General features: G+C 34.0%; 1 protein-coding gene across 1 annotated transcript in view; it reads left to right on the forward strand.

Moving 5' to 3' along the window:
- LOC101719058 (disintegrin and metalloproteinase domain-containing protein 32) overlaps window positions 1-26508 on the forward strand; it is a 147220-nt gene that overhangs the window by 99928 nt on the left and 20784 nt on the right. The window contains exons 14-19 of the mRNA XM_087217354.1: window positions 3012-3109; window positions 4685-4878; window positions 15588-15696; window positions 16700-16883; window positions 20619-20702; window positions 25872-25962. Of these exons, the coding sequence (XP_087073480.1) occupies window positions 3012-3109; window positions 4685-4878; window positions 15588-15696; window positions 16700-16883; window positions 20619-20702; window positions 25872-25962 (760 nt within the window). The remainder of the gene's footprint in view (window positions 1-3011; window positions 3110-4684; window positions 4879-15587; window positions 15697-16699; window positions 16884-20618; window positions 20703-25871; window positions 25963-26508) is intronic.

A 26508-nucleotide genomic window follows, 5' to 3' on the forward strand; every position in this document is an offset into this window, starting at 1 on the left:
ACATTTGAATACTAAGCCATTATCAAATAGAAGGTTTGCAAGTATTTTCCTTCATAAGATAATTTTTCATTCTGTTGATTGTGTCCTTTAATGCGCCGTCTAACATTTGATGTAATCTGACTTTCTTATTCTCCTTTTGTTATCTATGCTATTGGTGACATATTTGAGAAATTGTTACCAAGAATAATATAAAAAATATAAATATTTTCTTCTAGGAGATTCATGGTTTCCGGTTTTATATTTAAATTTTAAATACATTCCTTTTGCTTTTATATGTGTGTTCTGGATGTGCAGTAGTGGGGAGTACAATCAGGCCCACAGCCTTTCTAGGCAAGCACTCTATCACTGAGCTACATCTACATTCCCATCTTCTGTATGGTATAAGGTAATGGGCCAATTACTCTCTTGCCCATTTCTGTGAAACTGTGTTTTGATGTGTGTTTGCTTGGGTACTGCTAATTCTTAAATGAAGTCTTCAATTCTCTTAGAATATTTTGTACTTATGTCTTTGGTAAACTGTGCAGGGATACAGAATGGGACTTTATTCTCTCATTTTATTGACATCTCTAGTATTATTCCTTTATTAAATACTTGATAAGCTTTACCAATGAAGACTTATCAGATGGAATTTTCTTTGTGGGTGGATATTTTATTTGCAAATTCGTTTTCAAATAGATAAATACATAAATACATAAATATATACATAGAATGTCAGATTTTCCATAACTATTGTTGTTTTTATGTCTTTAATATGTCGTCCAGAGGGTGATACAAGAGGATTGTAAGTTCAAACCCAGCCTGGGTGACTTATCAAGACCCTGTCTCAGAATGAATAGAAAATAATAATAAAGATAAAACTGAGCATGTAGTTCATTACAAAAGCCTTAGCTTCAATCCTCAGTCAAAAAAGACATCTTTTTCTGCCATATTTGTTAACATAAAGTTGTTGTTGCTACTCCTTTTTTCTCCCATTTACTGTGGCAGGATCATTAGTGATTTTTTTCCCTTTTATTCTTGCTATTGGTACTTTGCACCTCTTCTTTTGTTGTTGTTCAGTGTACCCAGAACTTAATTTAGTTACCTTTTTGAACAACCATCCTATATCTACACTGATACTCTGATATTTGTTCATTTCATCCCATTTTTTCTGATCTTACCTTAGTATTTCTATTTGCATTTGTTCTATTTTTTCTACCTTTTTAAAGTTGAAGCTTAAGCAGTTAATTTTGTCTTTTTCTAACATTTCACTTATATGTGTTATTTATATGTGTTTTTTATTTGTCTCCCCTGCATGAGTTAGCTGCATCAAACATATTGTGTTAAATTTTGGTTCATCATTCATCTTAAAACATTTTTTTACTGTGATTTCTTCATTCATACATGAGAGGGTTATAAGGTTTGATGTAACTTTCAAGTATTTGGGAATTTATCGGTTATCTATTTGTTGTTTCTTAATATTAAGAATATTCAGAATACATGTTCTGTGTAACTTCAGTACTTTCAAATCTAGTGAGTCTTATATTGTGTCTGCCTTATAGTTTTTGTTACCTAGGTCCTCTATACTTAAAAATAAAGTGATTTCTGATAGTATTAGGTATAACGTTTTATGTGTCAATCAGTAAGAGTTGGTTGTTAGTATTGTTGAAAAATCCCATACTATTTCTTTTTTATCACTTACCTTTTTTTTCCTTACTGAGATAGCAGATTTGAAATATGCCATTGCTATTGTTGACTGTCTATTCTGTCTTTTTTTAATTTCTCTCTTCAAATTCTCTTTTCTATATGACATTTTTGCACCAGGTTTTGAAGCACTATTCTTTGGTTCATATATTATTAGCAATTTTATGTCTCCTTGATGACTCAACTCATCATAAAAAGTCCTGCTTTATCATTGATAAATATTATTTACCCTGATGTTTTACCCTGCCTGAAAGTAATATAATTACTTTCAGGTTTTTATGATTAATATCAACACACTTTGTCTTTTTTCATCTTTTCTACTTTTAGCTGTTGGCTGTCTTTATGGTTAATGTAGATTCCTTGTAGGTAGCATATTGTGGTCTTATTTTATCCATACTAATAATCTCTACACGAATTTCTGTGTTAGATCTATTGTTATTAATGTAGCAAATTGATTCATTTCTTATCTATCATTTAATCTTTTCTGATTCCATGTTTTCCTATAAATATTTTATTTTTTGATTAGAAGTCACTAGTAATTATTATTCTTATTTTCTTCTACATGAAGAGGTTTATTTTTCAGGGTATTTTCAACATATTCCTTTTACTTTTGGTTTTTAGCAGTTGTGAAGTATGGATGTTTGGCTCTACTACTTTTCCTGTTTGAAATTAGATAAAATTCCTGGATATGTAGTACATTTTGAACTCAGATTACATACATTTTAGGCAGCTTGATATTTTCCCACAGTTAATGAGGGCTCTAAATTTTTAATTTTTCCTTTCTTTTCTACTTAAATGTTTTTATTACTGTTTCTTCAAGTCACCTAAGTTTTTGTTTAGTGTCTAATATAACTTTAAACCCATGTACTGATGACTGCTGTTTAAAATCTTAACACTTATTCATTAGCACAGTGTACACCAATAACCTGGCCCACAAATTCAGCAACTTCTAATGCTCATCTCATATCTTTTTAAGTCACTGAGATAATCATGGTCTGCTTGGAAAAGTACCTCCTGGTGGAAAGTTGCTGACTTAAAGCTTGGTTCATGTTTCACTTCTCCAATTGATTATAATTCTGCTTTGCCTTTTATCTAATTTCCAAAAAATATAACTTTATATATTTTCCCAGTTTTCTAGTTGAACAGGAAGATAAATGCAATATCAGCTATTCTGTTATGATCTGAAGTAAATGTTTAGAGAAGTTAAAATTTATAAATATCAGGAACATTTATATCCTGCTTCAAAATTCAAACCCAGTAAATAGAGCTCCTACAAATGTTTCTGTTGTTGTCAGGATGAATTTTTACTTGTTCACTCCATTCATTCATAGCAATGTGGACCTCAGGCCTGCTGTGATCATACAAGGTGTGTGCTGAAACCAGAATCACAGTGTGATACTGGGCCATGCTGCAGTCAATGTCAACCCTTTAGGTATAAGTCAGGATAGATGATGTTTTAAATAAAGAAAGACATAATAAATTCAGAGTTAGATTTCTGATCTTGCAAACTTGTTGGATTTTGGGGCCTCTGTCTAATGCCACCATTCTCACTATTTAATGCTGTTGTTTTTAATGCTTGATTGAGAGTTTAAGCCTTGATTGTAGAGGCCTTCAATACAGAATATCCCCAGTGTAAAGGGCAACTATTCTGTTTCTTTTTGGTACTGAGGATCAAACTCAGGACTTTGCGCTTGCAAGGCAGGTGCCAGAACCACTGAGCTAAATCCCCGGCCTGGCAGCTATTTTTCCTTTTCAATATTTCTGTCCAATATTCATTCTTAAATGAAAATGTTGTTAGTGGTTATGATAAGTACCTACGGAGTTGAAAGACACAGCAATTTTCCATACCAGTATGAAAAGTAAAACTAACTAGAGTGACATTTTCCAAATAGTACATGTTATACTAAAAAGTTTAAACTGAACTTGTTATTTAGAGATCATTTGGCTGAATAATGACATTTTAGTTATCTGGTGAAATTATTTACTGCTCTTTTGTTTTACTTTTCAGTTCCTCTAATATACTGTATTTGTAACAAATCCCCATGTGAAAATACCTCTGTTGATCTACCAACTGTGGGCTTTGTATTACTGACTGCCCTTGAGCAATGGTTTCATGTTTTCTAAACATGTCATATAATTGCATTCTAACCTCTGTAAACTTTATATCAACTTGAAATAATAAATGATGAATTATGACCTAGATGTGCATTTAAGATTCTTATATAAATAAAAGAATAAATAAAAAATTAATGAAATATAATATAACTCAGGAGAAAAATTATATTAGGGCTCTTTCACATACTCCAAGAGTTAAATTTTTTCTGTATTCATTGTTTTGTTTACCTTCATTCATTCTGTTATTTATGTTTCATATTTGTCATATAAGTTTTAAGTATTGCACACTTACATTTGTAAATACTTAAAAATTGTAGTAGTTTGAGTAGGCATGATGGCCCACACCTGTAATCCCAGGACTTTGGACCTTGGAGGTCAGAGGATCACAAGTTCAAGGTTAGTTTGAGGAATTTAGTGATTTAGTGAGACTGTCTCAAAATTAAAAACAGGTTTGGGGATATAGTTCAGTGAGAAAGCCCTGGGTTCAATCCTCTGTATTGGAAAAAACAAAAACACCAAACTAAAACAAAACAATACAGAAATTGCAGTTTATATACATATATTTTATTTGGAAATGGACCTAAATAAATATTTTCACATAATTTTTCAAAGCTAAAAGTGACCTTTCCCTTCTTGTCCTGAAGATACAAATAAAAATTTGGCTAATATTACATCAGATTTTTCTTCTCCTTTTCCTTGTATGTATGTTTTATCTCCCATTTTAATTGATAACAATTTCATTTTTAATGATTGATATAATGATTTATACAAAAACACTGACAGATATTTATGAATTAAAAGTATAAATGTCATAATTTGGAAAGAAATATTGACAAGTACAAACATTATATATAAGATTTACTCTTTATATTTTCATTTATTAGTTTTCACAAGCAGGCACTGTCTGCAGACCCATTCAACATCCTGAATGTGATATTCCTGAGTACTGTAATGGAAGTTCACATTACTGTGGACCTGATATATTTGTAAAAAATGGACATAGGTGCAAAAATAATTCATATATATGTTTTGAGGGAGACTGCCATGATCTTGATGCACGTTGTGAGAGCTATTTTGGCAAAGGTAATACTTAAAATAGTTGGCCTTCTATATTTCTACTAACATTAACAAAGAAACATGAAAATAATATGTATATTTACTTTTGTGTAATATTTGTATTAGTTTTTCCATATTTATTGACATGTAATTGACAAATAGAAATAGTATGTCTTTAGGTATATGACTTAATGCTTTGATATATGATGCATTGTGAGGTATTCACTATAATCAATCTAATTAAAATATCACTTCACATAGTTACCATTTTTTTTGGTTTTAAAAACCTTAAGACCTATTTTCTTAGCCAATATCAAGTAGGCAATCCAGTATTATTTATTATAGTTACACTTTACATATCCTGAACTTAGTCATTTTGCATAACTGACACTTTGTACCTCTTGACAAACATATTCCCATTCTACCCCTTTGATAGCCACCATTTTCTCTGCTTCCATGAATTTGAGAATTTTACGTTCCATATATACATGGGGTAATGTAGTATTTAGCTTTCTAAATCTGGCTTTTATTTAGCACAATATCTTCTAGGCTCATCTATCCATATTTTCATGAAATATCAAGATTTCTTTTTCTAGTGAGGCTGAATAATATTTTGTTGTGTATGTATCTTTATCATCAATATCACATGTTTATTCATTATTCTGTTGGCAGACATTCAAGTTGTTTTCAAACCTTGTCTATTAAATGCAGTTGTAAATGTAGATGGATGTATGTATCTTTTTGAGATAATGATCTCATTTCTTTAAATGTGTGCCCAGAGTTGGGATTCTGAATCATAAGGTAGTTCTATTTTTAATTTTACGAAGAAGCTTCATACTGTTTTCCATAGAATCTACACCAATTTGTATATTTCCACCAACAGCAGTGTACAAGGTTTACCATTCTCTACATACTCAGCAATACTTGTTAACTTTTGTTTTTTGGTGATAGTCATTCCAGTGCTGTGAGGTCAGATTTCACTGTGATGTTTCTTTAGTATTAGTGATTAGTGGTGTTGACAGTTTTAACAATACCTGTAGGTAATTTGCAACTCTTCTCTGGAGAAATTTCTATTCATTCTCTTCCTTATTTTTCAGTCAGGTTCTTATAATTATTGTTACTGCTGTTGTTACTGCTATTGAGTTGTCCATACAACTCATACCTTATACCCTTGGAAAATAACCCCTTAGAAGACAGTCTGAATTTTTTTCTGGTTGGATTTTCACTCTCTTGATTATTTCCTTCACTGTGTTGACTTTTAAGGAGATGCTAGCCTTCATACCATCACATACAACAAACCAAATAAAGTCAGCTATATATGAATGAAAAAAAATAGCATCAGGAGAGCTGAAGGGTACATTTAAGAACCTAAAATAACATAGTGGTGCAAAAAAAAAGACAGTAATTACACAGATAGCATTGCTGCATGGAATACCTGAGATGTCTTAAGATGGTTTTGAATGAAAAAAAGAGGGGATTTTCATTACCAGCCACTCAGAGGGTGCTGCTGTGACCTCCATTGAGCTGCTCTGCAGAAGACAATGGGATCTTTTACCATTGAAGTCATCCATGACTATTTTTCTCTTACGCCCCTGGAGAAGGAAATGTGTCAGTGCACCCATCCCACTCCCCAGACAGCCACTGTTGAGCTACCCTGTTGACCTAATCTAGATCTGGAGCTGCCACCCTCCTTCCCTATACACACCCTAGGCCTTGAAAGCATGGCTTCTCTTTCAGCACCCACACTGCACACTCCAGGTGTCTAAATACTTCCTGAAAAATTTAGAAATTTGCTAGTGTTTTTTATGCCAACACTGTGCCCATATTGTCTACCTCTCAAACTCTGAAATGCTGCCCCAGGATCTAGTTTCTTGTTACTCCAAGATATGGATTCCAGCTCTACAGCACTCCGAGTATCCACCTGGTGCACATTTAAACGACAGACTTGGAAAAATATCCTACTACCTTTATCTGGAGTTGCTGTGACACCTCGTGTGGTCATGTTCCAAACTGTGAGCAAGGCCTATGTCTGTGCTGCATACAACATCTCTGAGGGGACATAGACACTGAAAGTGAACAGATGGAAAAGGCATCCCATGATGTAATAATGAAGAGGGCAACTCATCAAGATCTGACAATTATAATTAAATCAGAACACTGAAATAAAACATCAGAACACTGAAATGTATGGAGCAAGTATTAATAGATATGAAAGAAAAGAGAGTGCTGTATATTAATAGTAAGGAATTTCAGCTTATCACTTTAAGTAACAGAGATCATCATGACAGGAAATCAGTAAGGAATCATAGGAGTTTAACTGTACTTCCTACCAAATAGACCTAACAGACAGGTACAAAACATTCTGTCCAGTAGTAACAGAATATGTATTCTTCCCAAGCACGTACAGAACCTACTTCAGAAGTGCTATGTTAGGCCACAAAGAAAGTCAACAAATTCAAGGGCACTGAAATCACACTAAGTATTTTTTCTGACCACAGTGGTAAGGAACTGAAAATCAGTATCAAGTAGAATCCCAGAAAATTCTAAAATACTTGGATATTTTACTACATGCTTTTGAACGACCAATGGGCCAATGAAATTAAAATGAAAATTGGAAATAAAATAGACAAATGATACCAAAACATGGAATGTAACAGTCTTACAAGGGAAGTTTATAGCAATAAATGTACTCATCAAAAAGCAGAAAATTCTCAAATAATTAGCCTGGTAATATACATCAAGGAACTAAGAAAGAAAGAACAAACTAAGCTGAAATTAGTAGATGGAAGAAAAGAATCACAACAAAATAAAAAGAACAGACCCTAGGTTTTTAAGAAGATAAATCAATAAAATATATAAAATCAAACTAGACTAAGAAAAAAAACCAAGGTCTAGAATAAAATCAGGAAAAAAGGATACATTACAACTAATACCACAAAAATACAAACGATCAGAAAAGATTTCCATGAACAAATTAGATAATCTTGAGAAACTAAATTATTAGAAATTTAAATACTACCAAGACTGTATCAAAGAAACAGAAAATCTGGACAGACCAAGAATGAGTAAAAGGATTGAATATATAATAACTCCTTTCAATCCAAAGAAAGTCTAAGACCTACCTGATCTTTGCTGTTTTGGCCCCTTTATGATTGCATAATGTTTTTTGTCTTGATTTACAGTTCTTGACCTCAAGTCTGGTGTATCTCATATAAATATAATTTCTCTTGCTCTTTTTTTTTTTTAAGTTTTTATTTGGATATCTTTTACTATCACTTTAGCGTCAGTCTGCATGGGTCCTTTGGCCTGAAGTGAATAGGCAGCATATAGTCAGCCTTGTTTGGATTTGTTTACTGTGTCCACAGGTGTGGGCCTTAGCACTGATTCGCATGTGGTCAGGCTTAAAGCTTACATCTACAGAAGCCAGCCTATTGCTGTAGTGGTCCTGGAGCCTGAGTCTGAAGGAACTGGCCAGGTGCTGAGATGGGCCTGGCATCTGGATCTGCTGGGTACACAGATACACAGATACACCTGGATCCTGAGTACACAGGAGCCGGTCTGGTGCTGGAGTTAACCCAGAGCCTCAGTCCATGGAGAGGCCTGGCTCCTGGGTCTGTGTGGGGACTCTTGGGAGCATGTGTCTCTTTATATTTTAATTATTAACTCAGATTAATTATACAGATTTGTGGTTTTCATTGTGACATTTCCATACATGTACATGTTGTGCTTTGATTGTATCCATCTCCCTCTCTTTCTCCTCTCTCTCTCCCCATAGTCTTCTGCCCCTTCCTATACAACTTTTACTTTTTACTCTTGAGTTATTAAAGTACAAGATAAAACATTTAATACTTATATTTTGTTTCTTGCTTATTTCTCTCAACATGATGACCTTCAGTTCCACCCATTTTCCTACAAATGACATGATTTCATTCTGTTATTGCCTAATACTGTATCTATAATTTTCTTTATAGATTTACCTAATGACAGATACCTAGGCTACTATGGAAATTACCACAATAAAAATGGGGATTCAGGTATCTATGTTATATGCTGACTTCATTTCCTTAGGGTATATATCTTGGCATGCTGTAGCTGAATCATATGTCTTCATCAATTTGGAAAGTTTGTGTCTTTGTATCAAATATCTCTCCCCATTTATCTGTCTTCACATTCTTGCACATATATGTGAGACCACTTGAGATTAGATACACGTCATCGAATCTCTAATCTTTTTTAAAAATAATTTTCTCTCTTTATTCCTCATGGAAGTTTTCTTCTGCAGTACCAGTTCTTCTACTTAGTTCTATTATTATTTTTTAAGACATTGTAAGAATACTAGACTACTTGATTTTCTGCTATTTTTATGCTACTCCTTCACTAGTGCTTTCTTGCACAATTTTTGCATGTAGAGGGAAGTTGTAGGATGTCATTTATTTTTGCATTTCAGAATCTTCCAGATTCCACTCTGTTCTTCTGGCTCACATTATCATCCAAGGCTTAGCCGATTCTCTCTCTCTCATTTTTTTTTTTGAGACAAGGTCTTCTTGTGTACCCCAAGCTGGCCTCTGTCTCACAATCCTTCTATATCAGCCTCCCATTGCTGGGATTATAAATATGTGCCAACATGCCTGGCTCATTCTCTTTTTTATGGCAGACCATTCTTCCATTCCTTTGTATCTAAGGAGAGTACCAAGCTCAGTTAAGAAGATGCCATGACTTTTTGCATATATGAAGGCCTCATTTCTGTCTGATACTCAGATCATTCCATTTTTTCCACATCCAACACTTTTCCCCAAATACAAAAATATATATTTACCCTTTTTACATTTTTCTTGTTGTTAATATAAAGAGAATTAACTGAATTTACAGGATAAAATTTTCCTTTTTCAATATTTTTGTATACCCTAAACACAGGAAGAAATCATATACATGGCCTTTTAAAATGGAATACCCTTTTAACATATACTGTAGCTTTTGATCTTCTGACTCACTTCTCATCAGCAGCAATGCACTTATGGCTAAGCAATTTATTGGTCATATGACCTACTCTACTAACAAGACACAATCATGTGTAGCGAAACTTGTGCTGGCCTGTTCAAGGTTCGCTGTGGGATCATTTGGGAAATCACAGTATGTGCAGTTGGGGTGATGTACTACAGGATGTGTATATGTTTTGCACCAGTGGCTAAAACCCTCTTTCTCCTTTACAATACATATTCTGAAATCTGAAGATATGTTTCTGTTGTACCTTATAACTCAATTAATAATATATAATTCCCATATATGTAACTTGGACTTGTTTGTTTAGAAATATTAAATTCCAAGGGAATGAATGTTTCCACTAAGATCACTATATTGGAGGTTGAGACCATTGCCTGGCTATTTGGTTTTGTCATGCTACTCCATCAGTAGGCAAAGAAAATGGTTACTATACTTGCTTGAGTGACTAATTTTAATTACAATGGGAATTTTTCTTTTTTTTTTTTTCAGTTTTGTGAGGCAGGGTCTCCCTATTTAGTTCAGGCTGGCCTTGAACTCAAGGTGATCCTCCCGTGTCAGCCTCCCAAGTTTAGGAATTTCAAGAATGCACCGTTATGCCTGGCAGAAAATTGTATTGGCTGCTCCATGCTGTGGTAGTGTGGCAGGGCCTCTCCCAAAGGAATGTGGTGAGGGGAGGGCCTTCTCAGAACAAAGAAAGGCAATGCAACAGGGCACATAACTGTTCCTAGATCTGCATGTGTATTCTAGTACAGCTGTGTGACAGATTGTACCCAATCAGGCTGTAGCGTGTTAGTGCATTACTGTTTAAGAGAGACAGACACCTGTGTGAACTGCAAAACTGCTCCATGATCAGGGCTCAGCTTTTTGAGTATTAGCCTACTGAGCCTGTGCCAACACTAAGAAAGTTGCTTCCTGGAAAGCTCAGTGCCTGTCTGTGCTAGAATCCTGCCACTGTAGAAAGGACTATATTCAGATTACAATGGAATTCCAATTTTATTGTATAACAAAATTACAGTTAGGGATTACAGATGAGGTGACTGAATATTCATATCTTTCAGGAACGGAGGTATGAGCCATCCCGCTGGGTAATAAATTCAAACTAGCCATTGATGCTCAGAGCAATATGTAATATATGGTGAAATAAAGATGCTTAAAGTGTCAGGAATTCCTCATAGAAATGAGGACTGCAGTAACTGAATATTAGGATGATATGTATATTAAGTAGTTATTTTTTTCCTTGCTTCTTTTCTCTATTCCTGAGGGGTGTTAGTGGAGGTTTAGTTTTACCATTTAGAAGGTTTTTTGGTTTCAGAGAGTCCCAATGGTGATATGGGAGGAATAGATGTAACTCCCAAACCTACTAGATATCTGAAACGTGAGTTTGTGTTCTCTAAAAGTGAAGAATGAATTCTAGGAACAACAGAGGTTAAGAGTAGGAAAATTTATTGAAAGAAGGATAGCTTCTAAGAAAGACAGAAGGGAGACTGGAAAGTGGGTTGCCTGCCCACCCCTTTTTTCAAAAATGTTTTGTACAGCAAAGCCATGAGATGAGGAAGGTACAAAGTGGGTCAAAACTGTAAGACCAAGTGGAAATTTACAAGGTGGACATGAGGTGGGACAAAACCATGACCAACCAATAAGATTACAAGTATAGTCACCCAGGTAATATTGATTAAATTGGGATCAGATGGCAAAACAAGTCACATATAAGGCATTTCCCATTTAGAATATCAATCACTGCTATCTCTAGTTGAAGTAGTGCCTCTTTTCTTTTTATAATGCTGACCAGTGAGTGTGCCTCAATTGTTCTCCATGTTGGCTCCTCCCTGTATTGGCTCCTGGAGGGCTGGCACCTTGAGGGCAACCCTGTATAACTGCCTACAAGAAGATATCTGATTAACTTATCTACAATAATGGGATTATGGTTGAAGTATAGGAGGAATTAGCATCACCAATGATTGTCAGAATGGCTGGTGGGACCTTGAGTTTCCCTTCTTTTGGGAGAGTCTTCAACTAGAATTTCTAACATGCCTCTTTTCTTTATTCTTTCATAATACCCTTTTTTTCATTATGTTTTATACTTTTCTTTATGTAAGTGTGATATGGATTTTCTTCAGATGTGCTGTGATTATTGTTTTTATATTTATCTTCAGTAATATATCCTTACTGGTTTATTAAGAAAATGGTTGATATGACTTTCCTTTACTATGGAACAGTTTAGTTTTTTGCAGTAGGCATCTTCTTTGAATGAAAGGGAACGCAGTAACCTCTGTTTATAAGAGGGAGTATTTTGACTACCTGGCTTACTTTAGGGCAAATAGGCAGGAAGCAGCAGGCAGGCCAAAATCTTCAGAGCTCTTTCTTCGGGCTCTGGTTCATAAAACATTACCTGTGTTATATACTCACCTTCTACAATAGTTCCCCACTTTAGGGCTTGGGTTCATGCTCCTAGTCTCTTTTCTCATAAAGGAATTGAATTTGTAGGGTATCCAATGAAGCTTTTATATAAACTGCTTGCAGATACACTGAATCTTTCCTCATTGTTCATCCCAGTTCTTTCATATTACTTTCAGACAAGAAAATGAGTGGCTTCTACTCCTGCTGCAGCAGTTTCAGTCAATACACAGATTAGGGCTTCTTCTCCTCTTAGGCATTATTGTATCTTGTCTACTTTACATTTTTCAAAAATATTAACTTTTCTGGTGTCATAGCCCTACTTCTGAACTAATGACGTTTTAGATTCATTTTCTTTGTTTCTTGTATTATTGTCTTATTAGTATAACTTTAAATAAAAGAGAAATAAATTAATGTACTTAGTATAGCTTCTTAGTACATTTGTTGATAAAATGTATTGGACAATGTTACCAAAAGAGATGAAGGCATCAGAAATTCTATTCTGTAAATTATTTTCTGAACTTTAGCATGAAGAGCATGTGAATTCATTTAGTTAATATTTGGCCCTGGATTTCCAGACTTAAGGTCTGGCACACATTTACAATTCTGATATAAGGGATGCATCAGTACCATTTGCTCCTAATTTCTTTTCAGATGGTACATTTATTAGAAAGATAGGTACAAGAGAGATTGGAACTATGGCTACCTGAAAATGGTTCTTGTGCATTTTGTCTGAGATAAAGTAAAATGTTTTAGAATGTGCTATTGCAGTCTCATAAAGGGGAGATCAAAATCAATAGGAAGTTCAGAAATCACGTAACAGAAAATACTAGTTGAGTGGTTATTCTTCTGAGTTTGATATGAGAGATTTCATGGGAGTGCTTCTAAAGTGTTCATACAATTGCTTGTGCAAACAGCCAATCCTGTTGAACAAGGCACTCTAAACTCTTCCCTACCTGGTCTTTCTATAGGTGAAATTGACTCCCTGAGGCTCACTGTTCTCCTGAACACTGTTACAGTTGGGGGCTCTGGATGGATCTATCAGGCCTTCCTGTTACTTATTCAGTTGTGGCATTTGGTGTAATATATTCTGTATGGGACACCTATTCCTGAAATGTATTGGGACTATCATAGTCATATCTTCTTTATTACCTAGAGAATAGTCTAAATTTCTATTATAGACACCCACAAACACAAAGGTTCAAAAGTTTATTTCTCTCCCACATAAGATTCCAGAACTAGGCAAGTTTTATCCTATGATATTATTCAAGAACCTGTGCTGTTTGTTTTTCTTTTTCCATCCCCTGTGTTTGGTAGAAGGTTTCTCAACATGAAATCCATATATGGGCCTATGGCATGAAGGAGATAAAATGAAAGTGTAACCAGCATTCACCCTGGATGTTTCTCATGTAACGTCTGCTCAGACTGCTCGCCTAAACCTAGTCGCATGAACATAACCAGTAAATGGGAGTATGAGAAATGTTTTGTTTTAATCATTGTGTCTATGTGTCCTGATAATAATAGGAAAGTTGCACTACTAAAATGGAAAAAGAGGGAATGGGTATTGAGGAACTATTCCCAGTTTCTGCCCTATCTTTCCTCTCTAATGTAGCATTAGCTGAAGTTATATGTAAGATACACTTTCTAAAAAAAGTACACTTTCTAATAGTTATGCTTTGCTGTAGTAAGTACATTAATTTAGAGAAGGCAGAGAGTATAATGGATGAGAGCATCATAAATAGTCTTACAGATGCCAAGAAGCAAGATTTCACAGTCAGGTACAGTTCCATCTTTATCTGCAGATGTATTATTTATGCCTAATATCTATTAAGACAGTGTGAAGCCATAAGGAAGAGTTCTACTGTTACCTGTCATCATTCATTTATGGAAAATTTAAATTGGTTCCACCTGCAAGGTCTTTTAAAAATGTAGGATTGATATTTCTTCTTCTTCTCCTTCCTCCTTCCTCCTCCTCCTCCTCCTCCTCTTTCTTCTCCTTCTTCTTCTTGTCAAACTCAGGACCTTGTGCTTGCATTTGCAAGGGAGGCGGTGGCACCACTGAGCTAAGTTCCCAGCCCGATATTTCTTCTTTTGATAAAAATATTCAGGGGGCTATAAAACTGAAACTAATGAGATTTCTGAGTTGGCATTAGAAAAATAATTTGGAAAAAGTTACTGAGGAATTTATTTCGAATGTTATTCTTAAAATAATCTCTATGGCTTTCAGTAGAACAGGTATAATTCATGTTGGAGGTACTGATTTTGAGTGCTAAATTCCATCGGGAAGATAAATCATTGGCTATGACTACTTAGAGTATTGTTTTTTGAAAAAATTAACTCAATAAATACTCATCTGGCACTCTCAATAGATGAAACACTCTTCTTGCACTAGAAATACACTGATAGACAACAAAAAATGATTGCTATTCTTATGGAGTTATATTCTAGTGAAAGGAGCAGACAAAAAAAAAATGATACTAATAAATGAGTCATCAATCACTAAAATATTTCATAGCAGCGAGTGTTGTGAAAACAAAACCCAAACCAACCAAAACAAAAAACAAATAAAAGCTAAAAGCAAAAACAAACAGGGTCATAGGACAGAGTCTTCATGAATGCGAAGCTGCTTTAGATAGAGAATTCAGAGTTGTTTCTCTCTGAAAATGAAATTTAAGTAGAAAATTGAACACTGAGAAGGAGGCAGTCAAGGGCTGATTTGGGAAAAAGCATTTCAGGCAGATCAAGACAGCCAGTATTTTGTTGATACTGTGTATTTGGTGTGCTTAAGGATAAAGGCCAGCATGGCTGAAGTGTACTGGGTGAGTGAATCAGACTGAGGAAACATCATGGTCAGAAAGCTGGATTTTATTTATTCTGTGTGATGGTAAGCCAGTAGAGATGTGTAAGTAATACTGAGACCTCATTTTGTTGTTGTTCATAAAAAGACCACTGAGATTTATATTTTGGAGAATTATAAGGAGTACAGAGTGTAATTGGGGAGTCAGTTGGAAAGCAGCATGGGAGAATGGTGGTCATAGAGAAGGAGAGAAGTGGCTTTGCTCAGGGTCATTTAGGAAAGCATTGTCAGAAAGACTTGGAGCAGCTGATGGAGGCAGGTGTGAGGGGTAAGAGAGAAATCTGAAATAAAGGTATCTGTAATAATAACTATAAACGTTAATACTTTGCACTTTACTTTCTCTTTTCTTAACAATCTCACAAGGACAACTTTTGAGTTAAATAATAATGGAGAAGGAGGTAAAGGAAACATGATATATGACAGCATGGAGGAAGGTGAAAGATAAATATGTGTTTTAACTGAAATATATTTCTAAATTTGACAGGTTCAAAAAATGCTCCATTTGCTTGCTATGCAGAAGTAAATGCTCAAGTAGATAGTTTTGGGAACTGTGGTAGGGATCACTCAAACCGATATGTGCTCTGTGGTTGGAGGTATGTTGTACACATATTAATGACATTTTAAATCTCATTTTGATGTTTTGTTTCTCTTTAGTACATTCATTCAGTGGTTTCAGGTATCACCTGTATATGGAAGTAAATCTCAAACCAAAATTTTGAGTCTTAATATTTTTCTTGTGCATAAAATTTTATCTATTTTAAAAACATTTTGTATATAGATGATCATTAAGCTCCCAAATCTAATCTAAAAATCAAACTTTAATACCCACTGTACTTTTTCTCTCCAGACTTACTGATTTCTGCTTACTGAAAGAGTATTCCCATCCACGTGGTTGCTTGCCCAAAAAGAAAACTGCCAAATGTCTATAAAATATGCTCAATTTCTCCTGCATATGAAGAGCTAACTCTTACACATCTTGTTTACAAATTTCTCTTAGGAATCTACTGTGTGCCAGATACTGAGATCAGTAGTAGTTAGAAAAGCATATTCATATACTTCTAGAATTTATATATTGGCAAATATACAATATAATTTTAGGCTTCCTCAGTCTGTTAAGAAATATCTCATTCTTCCTACTGAAAATTTACTGATTTGTAAGTTTTGACTCAGATGGTATATTCTCTATGAAGTTTTCTATAACTGTTAGGTTAGAGTGCATGTTTGTCTTAAATTTCAGTAAGGATTTATTTCATTTTTAGCACTTTTAGTGGAAATTATAACATATTTAATGCCAGACTATGAGGTCCTTAACAATCTTACTAATTATTTTGTTTTATGGGGGATATAAAATATTGGAGTGAATTTATTATTTGCCAGGAAATATAAACTCTACACAGTGAATAAAAGGCCATTAGTACCACGGAAAGATAAATTTAGATCAGTGGATTTTTTAAAATGTCAATATCAGTACCTCACAGTTTTCCTAAGAACATTGGCATAAATGGAAGGACTTTTGTTTTTGTTAAAGTAAGCAAATACAGGCATTGCTCATAAATACCTAGTGTATAATAACCATATCATTTATTATGCTTGCAGGAACCTCATATGTGGAAGATTAATTTGTACTTATCCATTTCGAACTCCTTATATTCAGCAAAGTATTTCTGTGACTTACATTTATGTACGAGATAATGTATGTGTCAGTCTAGTCAACACTTCAAGTCCTAGAGGGCAGGATCCATTTATGGTGAGAAGTGGAGCTGAATGTGATCTTGGCAGGGTAAATAGTTTAAAATACTTTTTAAAAATATAGTCTTATTCATTACTTTAATCAATATTTTTATATCAAATTTTAATTTGTTTATGATTTTTATGTAATCCTAAGTATTTGAGGCAAAAAATTGGTAAATTTAATTGATATCTGGATAGTAAGAGGGAAATAGAATTGTTTGATTTGCTTTAGAATTTCAGTGTTACGAACAAGAATAACCCAAGTATATTCAGCTGGAGTGGGGAAGAGAGAGCTCTTGGGAATATACTGTGGTTAAACATTTTATAGCATGTAAATACACTTTTCTTCAAAGAAGAAAGAAGAAATCCCACTTTTAAATATATGCTGTATTGGTTAGGGTGCTGAGAAGAACATAATCAATAGAAAATACATGTGTAATTATGCAAGAAGACTTATTAGGTAGGATTACAGGATCAGTAGAATCCATAATGATCATCTACATGCTGAAGAACTAGATGATTAGCCCAAGGTCAAGATGATCAGCCCAAGAAGATGGAAGACACAGAGTAAGAGGGATGACTTACACAGTACCAATCCAGAGTTGAAGGCCTGGAATCTCAGTGGAGAGTTGCCAAGTACAATTTTGGTTGAAAGACTGAAGAAACTGGAAACCTGGGGACTGATGTCTAAAGGCAATGGCAGCAAAGGACACATCTGCTAAAGACCAGAGTTCTTCAAAACCAGCACTTCCTTCTTATTTCCCTTTTTTGTTCTATCCAGACTGTAACCGTATTGGTTGCTGCCACCCACAAAGTACATCTTCCTGCTTCACTTTGCTGGCCTATGTCTCAGTCATCCACAGACACTCCCAGAATTGTGCTTTTCTAATTTTCTAGGTGTTTCTTTACTCCAACCAAGTTGACATATCACAAGTAATAGTCATGTATATCTTGGTGGCCCTGTGGGTTAAAGTACAGTTTAGATAAATGCACTTAAAGTAAAATCTTTACCTCTTATTTTTTGACATTTTATGAGTTATGTAACCAGTCTGAGATGCTTTAACTGTATGTAAATTGGGGATAATAATAGGATAATACTCTATAGGGCTGCTGTGAAAATCAAACGACATAACAATATGAAGGGTATTCTTCACATAGCAGGATGCCTAGCATGTAGTAAAAACTGAATATAGTTTGGCTGTTACTATTGATTTTTAACATTATAATTTGTTATTTCTAAAACCAACTGAAATCTTGGGAAAACATATAGAAAATAAATTTACTTCAAAATATCACTTCATTCCTGGCTGATCTTTGTGTGGGCTGTAAAGGTTGATGCACAAAGATTTGAATTCTTACTTGATAGGTGATCGTGCACAAATTATTATTATTATTTAATATAATAAAGCCTTAGTATCATAACATGTGAAATGTATATATGTGTATGTATATTAATAGCTACATTTAATGGCTCTATAGTTTAACTAAACTATAAAACTAGGCTTTATCTTCAGGCTCAGGAGTCATGAATGCCTTTTTGACAGAGATTTAGGCCAAAGAGCTCGGTAGTTCTACTAATGCCATGCAACCAAAATATATAAAAATGAAATAAATGGATTATACAATAGGGATTAAACAATTGAGATTATACAGTAGGTCACCTTTAATAAGAATAAAGTCTTTGGATAATACCACAGTGATATATGTGCACTCATGTTCATAGCAGCACAGTTTGTAATAGCTAAAACTTGGAAACAGCCCAATTGTCCATCAGCTGGAGACTGGATAAAGAAAATGTGGTTTTCTTATAAAATGGAGTACTACTCAGCCATAAAAAATGAGAAATTAGAGACATTTATAGCTAAATGGATGCACATTGAGGCAATACTTTTAAGTGAAATAAATAGGACACGCATGTGTAAATACCAAATAGTTTCTCTGGTGTGAGAAACTGAAAGTGTAAATAAAGACTAAAAGATATAATAGATAATGTGAAATAGGAAGAAAAGGGGGAAAGGGGAAAGGGGAAGTGGGAGGGGTAGGGGAAAGGAAAGAAGGGAATGGAATTAATATGAGAAAATGGAAAAATGGAAACAAAATCTTTATAAATAGGGAGGGATGGAGGGGTTGAAGGGAGGGCAGGGGAAGGGGTAAAACTAAGAACCAAGAGAGATTATGTAAAGGTGCAAATTTCCAATGATGAATGTCATTATATTGTATACCTAAAATGTACCAATAAAATAATATAAAAAAAAGAAAAAAAAAGAATAAAGTCTTTGGGGCCGGGGATTTAGTTCAGTGGTTCTGCTGCCTGCCTTGCAAGCACAAGGACCTCTGTTCGATCCCCGGTACCAAAAAAAAAAAGAATAAAGTCTTTTTTACAACATGGAAAGTTCTCAGAGATAATATATGAAAATAAATTTTACCACATAGTTTTTAATGATACTGTAAATCATACATGATGAAATGTTCCTGGCAATTTTGATTCTTTAAGATAGTGCAACTCTGGGGCCGGGGATTTAGCTCAGTGGTTTCGCGACCTGCTGTGTAAGCGCAAGGACCCGAGTTCAATCCCTGGCACCAAAAAAAAAAAAAAAAAAAGATAGTGCAGCTGTTTCAATATCATGTGAACCAGGCCTGCAATAGACATTGCATTTCAAAAGGAGATGTTAGTGAGGAAACTCAACATATTAATGGCTTAAAAGGGCTAAGCTATTTGGCTTTAGAAAACATTTTGTAAGCCCTTTTCTTTGGAGAGAGTTGTACTATGCTTTAATATTTAAAAGTGTATAATTTTCACTTTCATTATTTTCTTTTAACACTGAAAAATGCTACTTTTTAAAATAAAAATTTTAAGAAAAATATTGTACTCAAGTAAGAAAATTGCAATTTAGGGAAGTTGAGATTTCTGTAAGTCATGAAGTTGGGAATATTTACTCTGGTTATTGTAATTTAAAATCCAAGAATTACTTCTGATTTTTTTTCATTCCATAATAGACATAATTTCATAATATACATCTTTATTACATTTTAATCAGAGTACCTGTTTTATCTTGTTAAATACTTAGGAGACATGAATAATAGCTCCATGAAAACTGAACCTATGTAATAATTATGTAAATTTTTTTCTATGAAAATTTAATTGTGTGCAGTAAGTACTGAGAATTCTTTCAGCTGTGCTGAGAAATACTTTCTTTTTTAAATTTCATGGTATTTCAATAAAAACTAGTTATTTGTTTAAAATACTTTTGTTATAGTCAACTTTAATTTTATGATAATCCTCCACTTCTCTGCCATGAATCATGCAAAAAATTATTCACTAAAATAATATACTTTATATTTTTAGTAAAGGTTTAGGTGCACAGCAAACAATAGCAAAGATACTAAGAGACCTTATGTTCTTTTTGCTCCATCCCCCTACCCACATGAAAGCAGTACATGTTACAACCGATGAGCCTATACTGACATATCACTGTCACCCTAAGTCTATCATGAACATTAGAGTCACCTGGAAAAATTCCCAAATATGCGGCGATTAATCAACACTTTTAAATATCCCATGGTCCCAAAAATCACTTTTGAGAGAAAATTTAAAATAATTAAAACTAAAAGAAAATGAAACTACAACTTATTGACATTTGAAGAGTACTGCAAACATGGTACTTAGAAATATATTTATAGCATGTGAATAGTTTCGATTTTATTTTATACAATTACTAATTGTAATGTATTGATGACTGAATCCTTCTGAATTGAAAATGTTTCTTTATGTGTTGCTCTTTAGGTTTGTGTCAGTGGTCAATGTGTAGAATCAAGAATGATTAAGGACGCATCATCTGCATGCTCAGCAAAATGCTCTGGACATGGGGTAAGTAAGCACATTTCCTTGAGTCACATCTCTTGTGATTCATCTCTTGGATGCCTTTTAACATCACTTGTTAATTTATCAGTGGGGTTCCTAATCTCTGCAAGGCCCCATTGCATCTAGCTTCTGTTAGGAGCTGAACTGAGTGCTGGGGAGTCAGCACCTCATCACTTTCTGTTGAGTTGAAATGCTGATGACATTTAAAAATTTGTTATAACTGGGCACCTTTCAAAAATATGCTAATAAAAAACTAAATTTGTTCACAAAGGCAAGATAACTCCTGCTTTTGTGAATACATGGAATCATGAACAACTTGATTTTGTCTGTCTTTTTAAAAACTATTCTTTGTTTTTCTGAGCTTTATATTCACACCAAAATTGAGTGAAAGTACATAGATTTTGCTCAGACTCTCTTCACTTCAATTATATACAGCTTCCTCTAATTTCAATATCTCATACCAGAGTGTCAAGTTTTTCTAATTAACAATGTACATTCACACATCATCAACCAGTTAGTTTACATGAGAATTCACTCTTGATTTTGACAAAGAATCTATGTTTTTGCCAATGTATGATGTCATGCACTCACTATTATCATATATAGTGTTTTAACTGCCCTAAAAAATTTCTATGCCTCATCTCTTCATACTTCCTTTTTCCTTAACCCCTAACAAGCAGTGATTTTTTTCACTCTCTCCATACTTTTTCTTTTTCAATATGTCATGCGATTAGAATTATAAAATATGTAGATGTTTTTAGTATGGCTTCTTTCACTTAGTGGTATGCATGCAAGCTTCCTCCACGTCTTTTTATGGCTCAGTAATTTTTTTTTATATAAAAGGCTCTTTCAAGAAAAGTTTTACGTTCATAGCAAAATTGAGAGTAAGATACAGGTATTTCCCGTATATCTTCTGCCTCAAACACACATAGCTGTCTTCATTATCAACATCTGTCCCTGGAGTGGTGGTGTTGTTACAATGGACAAATCTACACAGGTTCTTCCTCACCCAACACCCACTGAGTACATTAGGGATCTTTCTTGGGGATATCAGTCTGTGATTTTGACACATATATAATGACACTTGTATCCAATATTATATCAGAGTATTTTCACTGCTCTAGTAGTCTTCTAAATTTGGCCTTTTCATCTTAATCCTAATCCCTGGAAAACAGTTAAGTGTTATAGTTTGCATAGCTGTTCCTTTTCCAGAATACCATATTATTGGAATCAGACATTATATAGACTTTTCAGATTGGCTTATTTCACATAGTAGTATACAGTTAAGATTCCTCCATATCTTGAGATCTATTTTCTTTTTAATGCTAACTAATATTCATTTGTCTAAATGTACCACACTCATATATTCATACACCTACTGAAAAGCATTATAGTTGTTTTCAGGTTTTAGTAGTTATTAATAAAACTTCTTTAAGCATTCTTGTACAGGTTTGTTTGTGTGAAGGACATGAATTTTTAACTCTTTCCAATAAATACCAAGGATCACACTCAGATTATAGATGATAGTGATACAGAAAATGATACCAGAGTTGAAATATGAAATATTATATCTCCCAACCTGTTAGATTTTTGATACATTGAGCTCATGTTCTCTAAAAATCAAAGAACAAATTCTAGGAACAACAGAGGGTAAGAGTAGGAAGATATTTATTGATAGGATAGCTCCTGAGAGTCAGGAAGGGTCCCAAATGAGTAGCCGGGTCCCCCCACTTTACAGGGAAGTTTTATAGAGCAAAACCCATGTGGGTACAATGTGGGCCACAGCCGTGATCAACCAATAAGGTTACAAATATAGCCACTTAGTGGTCCAATGGGAAGACAAGTTACATAACAAGTATGCATGGAAAGAACAAAGACTTCTTCTAGAAATTGATGGGTTCAGAGGTCTCTGGTCACCTACTGGGGTGACTGATGTTTATCTAGATTTCATTAGGCCCAGTGTCTTTCCTTTGGGGAAGTATATGGGTCTGGTCATCTTGTTTTTATCTTGAGGCCCTGTCTCCAACAGATGTGTCTCCGGCCACAGTTGTGATGTGTTTCACCTTTGTCCTGACTCTCACAAAGGCCTACCCCTATCTGACTGCCTATAATATTTTTACCTAATTCAACTGTCTATAATAAGAGTATGCTTCATTTTGTAAGAAACTGCCAAAATATCTTGTCAAGTGGCCCCACCATTTCGTAATCCCACAAGAAATAAATGAGAGTCACTCTTGCTCCACGTTTAGCCAGCCTTTTATGTCAGTATTCTGTATTTTGGTCATTCTTACAGGTGTGGAGTAGTATCTTACTATTGTTATAATTCATATTTCCCAAATGATACATGGTATAGTAAAGTATCTTTTCATATATTTATTTGCCCTCTGTATATCTTTGCTGGTCTCTTCATGTCTCTGCCTATTTTTAAATTAGATTCCTTGTTTTCTTATTATAATTTTTTTTTTTGGTACAAGGGATCAAAATTGGGACCTTGTGCTTTCAAGGCAGGTGCTGGAACCACTGAGCTAAATCCCTGGTTCCCTTATTGTAGATTTTTAAGTGCTTTTGTTTATTTTGTATAATAATACTGTATCTGCATATATCTTTTGTAAATATTTTCTTGAAGCCTGTGGTTTATCTTCTCATTTTCTTTACAACATTTTTCAGAGGAGAAAATTTTACTTTTATGCAGTTCAGTACTCAGCTCTTAATTCATGCATTTCCTAAGAGCTGGTAAAAGAGAAGGAGGTTCAGTTTCACAGCTCTTATTCATTATAACACTGGAAATTTTATCCAGAGAAATGAGGCAAGAGGAAGAAATAAAAAGCATGAACATATGAAAGGGGAAAATAAAAGAGTCCCTATTTGCAGATAGTATGATTTTCTGTATAGAAATACCCAAAGACTCCATCAAAAGATTATTAGAATCAATAAATACATTTAGTAAAATTGCAGGATACAAAATCAATATACAAAAAGTAGCATTTTTATATACTAACAATATACTTGCTGAGAAATAAATCACTGAAGGAATCCCATTCACAAAAGCTATAAAAATATCTAGGAATAAATTTAATTAAGGAAGTGAAAAGATCTTTACAATGATAATTATAAAACACTGATGAGAGAAATTGAAGAAAGAATACAAAAAAAGAAAAACAAAATGTAAAAGAATTCCCATGGCATAATTGATATAGTTAATGCCCATATTATAAAAAATAATGGATGAATGAGTAAAGAAAATGTGACATATATACACTGAGGAATATTATTCAGCCATAAAAAGAAAAGTGCAGCAAAATGAATGGAACTGGAGGAGATTTAAGTGAAATAAGCTAGGCAAAGAAAGACATAGATGTTCTGTCTCATATGTGCACTCTAAAAATAGTCCATCTGAATGTAAAATAGCAATTAATAGAGGTCAGGGGCAGGGAGAATAGACATAGTTTGGATAATGGATTCCAAAACATAGTTACATAGAAGAAATATATTTTAATATTCCATAGCCTCATGGAATGAGTACAGTTTACAATAACTTATTATATAGTTTAGGAAACATTAGAAAGGAGGAGTTTGAAGGCTTTAATCACAAAGAAGTAAGAAAATGGAATTTCTAATTGTTACCACATTTGATCAGTACCTTGTGTGATAAAGTATCACCTTATATTCCATGAATATTTACAACTGTTACTTGTGAATGTTAAACAATATCAATTAAAAATTAAAATCAGAGCTTCCACTGTCCTAATATGAGTATAAAAATAATGTTAATAGAATGTGGTTCATTGAGTAAAATACAATTTATAATTAACTAATTAAAATGTAATAAAAGTATTATGTGATATATACATAGTAATATTTATTATACTATTGATAATAGCTGCAGTGAAAACTACATTGCAAATGAATGGGGAAGAAGAAAATGTCTTCCTTACACAATAATCAAGTAGAAGTAATAAAGTGATAAAATAATTATCAGTGGATGCTAAAACTAATGGGCAAAAGTTTTAAAAGGAGAGCTGTATGTACCTAATCTTTAAATAAATCTCTACTAATTACTTATTAATTACAAGTGGCAGCTTAGTAACTTTACAGTGGAAAAACGTGAAGACACCCCCTGGTTGAGTGACCCAAGTGAGGAGGTAATGCTGGGCCCTACTGACGTTGTTGGTCTCCTGAGAGGAACAGCAGTTTTGTAAAGTATTTCTGGGTTTCAGGGTAAAATACATTCTTACACTAAGTTTAAGGCCTAAGTCAGATCCCAGAAATCAGATGGTTTATATTATTTTGAGAGGAGGCATACTATAGGGTCAAAATCAAGGCCTCTGAATCTAGATTATGTGTAATTATATCCTGTTTGACTTTTGGCAATTTAAATAAGTATGCCTCAGTTTCTCGTTTGTAAGGAGCGGCTAATAACAGTCACCACCTCAGTGGGCTGTTGGTAGATTTAATGAGTAAATCTATTTAAAGTGCTCAGAGTAAAAATTCAGAGAAAGTGTTTGTTGTTATTATTTAATTGCTCTGTTGCATTTTTCAACTACTGATACCCTCATTTCCTACTGTTATACCATATCTAACTATCTGATGTCCTCTTTGACTAAGAAAGCTTTTGCTTAAAAATCAAATCAGCCAATGCACAAAAATAAAACCCTGTCCTGGTTAAGGGCCCTTTAATGCTACCAAGTGTTTGACAACCAGCAGGGGGAAGGGATTAGTCCTTGTTTGTAGGTGCAGATATTTCAAACTACCAACATGGCATCACTGCACATGGAGGTGGGAGATGTACTCAAGGTGTGCTCTGGGAACCAGAACTGGCTGTCTCAAGCACAGCCCAAGAGGGGCTGTATTTATCACATTAGGATTTAAATGGAGTGTGGTTTTGCAATTGCACGCAAAATGTTTAGGTAAACATTTAAAGGTGTGATGTTTCTTTTTTGGGGGAGTGTTACATTTCTTGATACAAATGTGAGCCTTACTTTGTAGTTCTTTTCTGCGTGTATGTGTTTTGGTTAAAGCAACCAAATATTCATTTTGGGGGATTATCTCTCAATAAATAACACAAATAAGATCACAATATTTTAGATATAAACATAAACATAATCTATTTCATAGTTTGACTTTCAATGCACATATATTTTAAAAAAATACTTAAAATTTTAAAAATGATTCTAGGTATGCAATTCCAGAGATGAATGCAACTGTACTGATGGCTACCTGCCTCCAAATTGCCAAACACAATCCAGGGAGTGGTCTGGAGAAGAGGGCAAGTACCTATCTCTTTTAAATAGTCATTTATTAAAACTCACAAATTGCTTATCTTCAGTAAAATAAAGTTAGATTTTTGCCACTTGAAAAGAGACTAATAATATTTGTATTTAAAAGATAATCAGACTTCTTTCAAAGAATGGGAACCAAATATGCCTTCTTAATATTTCTTTTTTTCTAATGTTAAAATGTCATAATTGAAGCTGAGTATCAATGAAAGTCTGTCTTTACTTGTATCATGACTTTCTCCTTTAGAATATTTTTCAACTTGCTGCTCCATCTTTATGATTGATCCTGAGATTTTGTGAGACCTAACTAACTCCATTTTAAAATTTGACTCCATCTTAAAATAAGATAGTAAAGTGGCCTTGATATAAATTCCACTTCACTGAAGTCAGCTATTCCCCTAGTCTCCTTTGTGCCCATAAAATAATGATAAAATGTCCTTGCTGTGGGACAACAGATAAAAAAGAGACACAGCTCCTAACTCAATCCTCTGTCTGCCCAAAAAACAGATGCTCCCGGGCCCATTATCTATAACACA

This window comes from Heterocephalus glaber, unplaced genomic scaffold (assembly GCF_053883595.1).
Source record: "Heterocephalus glaber isolate CG9 unplaced genomic scaffold, H.glaber_assembly_v1.0 deba00001461, whole genome shotgun sequence".
Taxonomy (NCBI): domain Eukaryota; kingdom Metazoa; phylum Chordata; class Mammalia; order Rodentia; family Bathyergidae; genus Heterocephalus; species Heterocephalus glaber.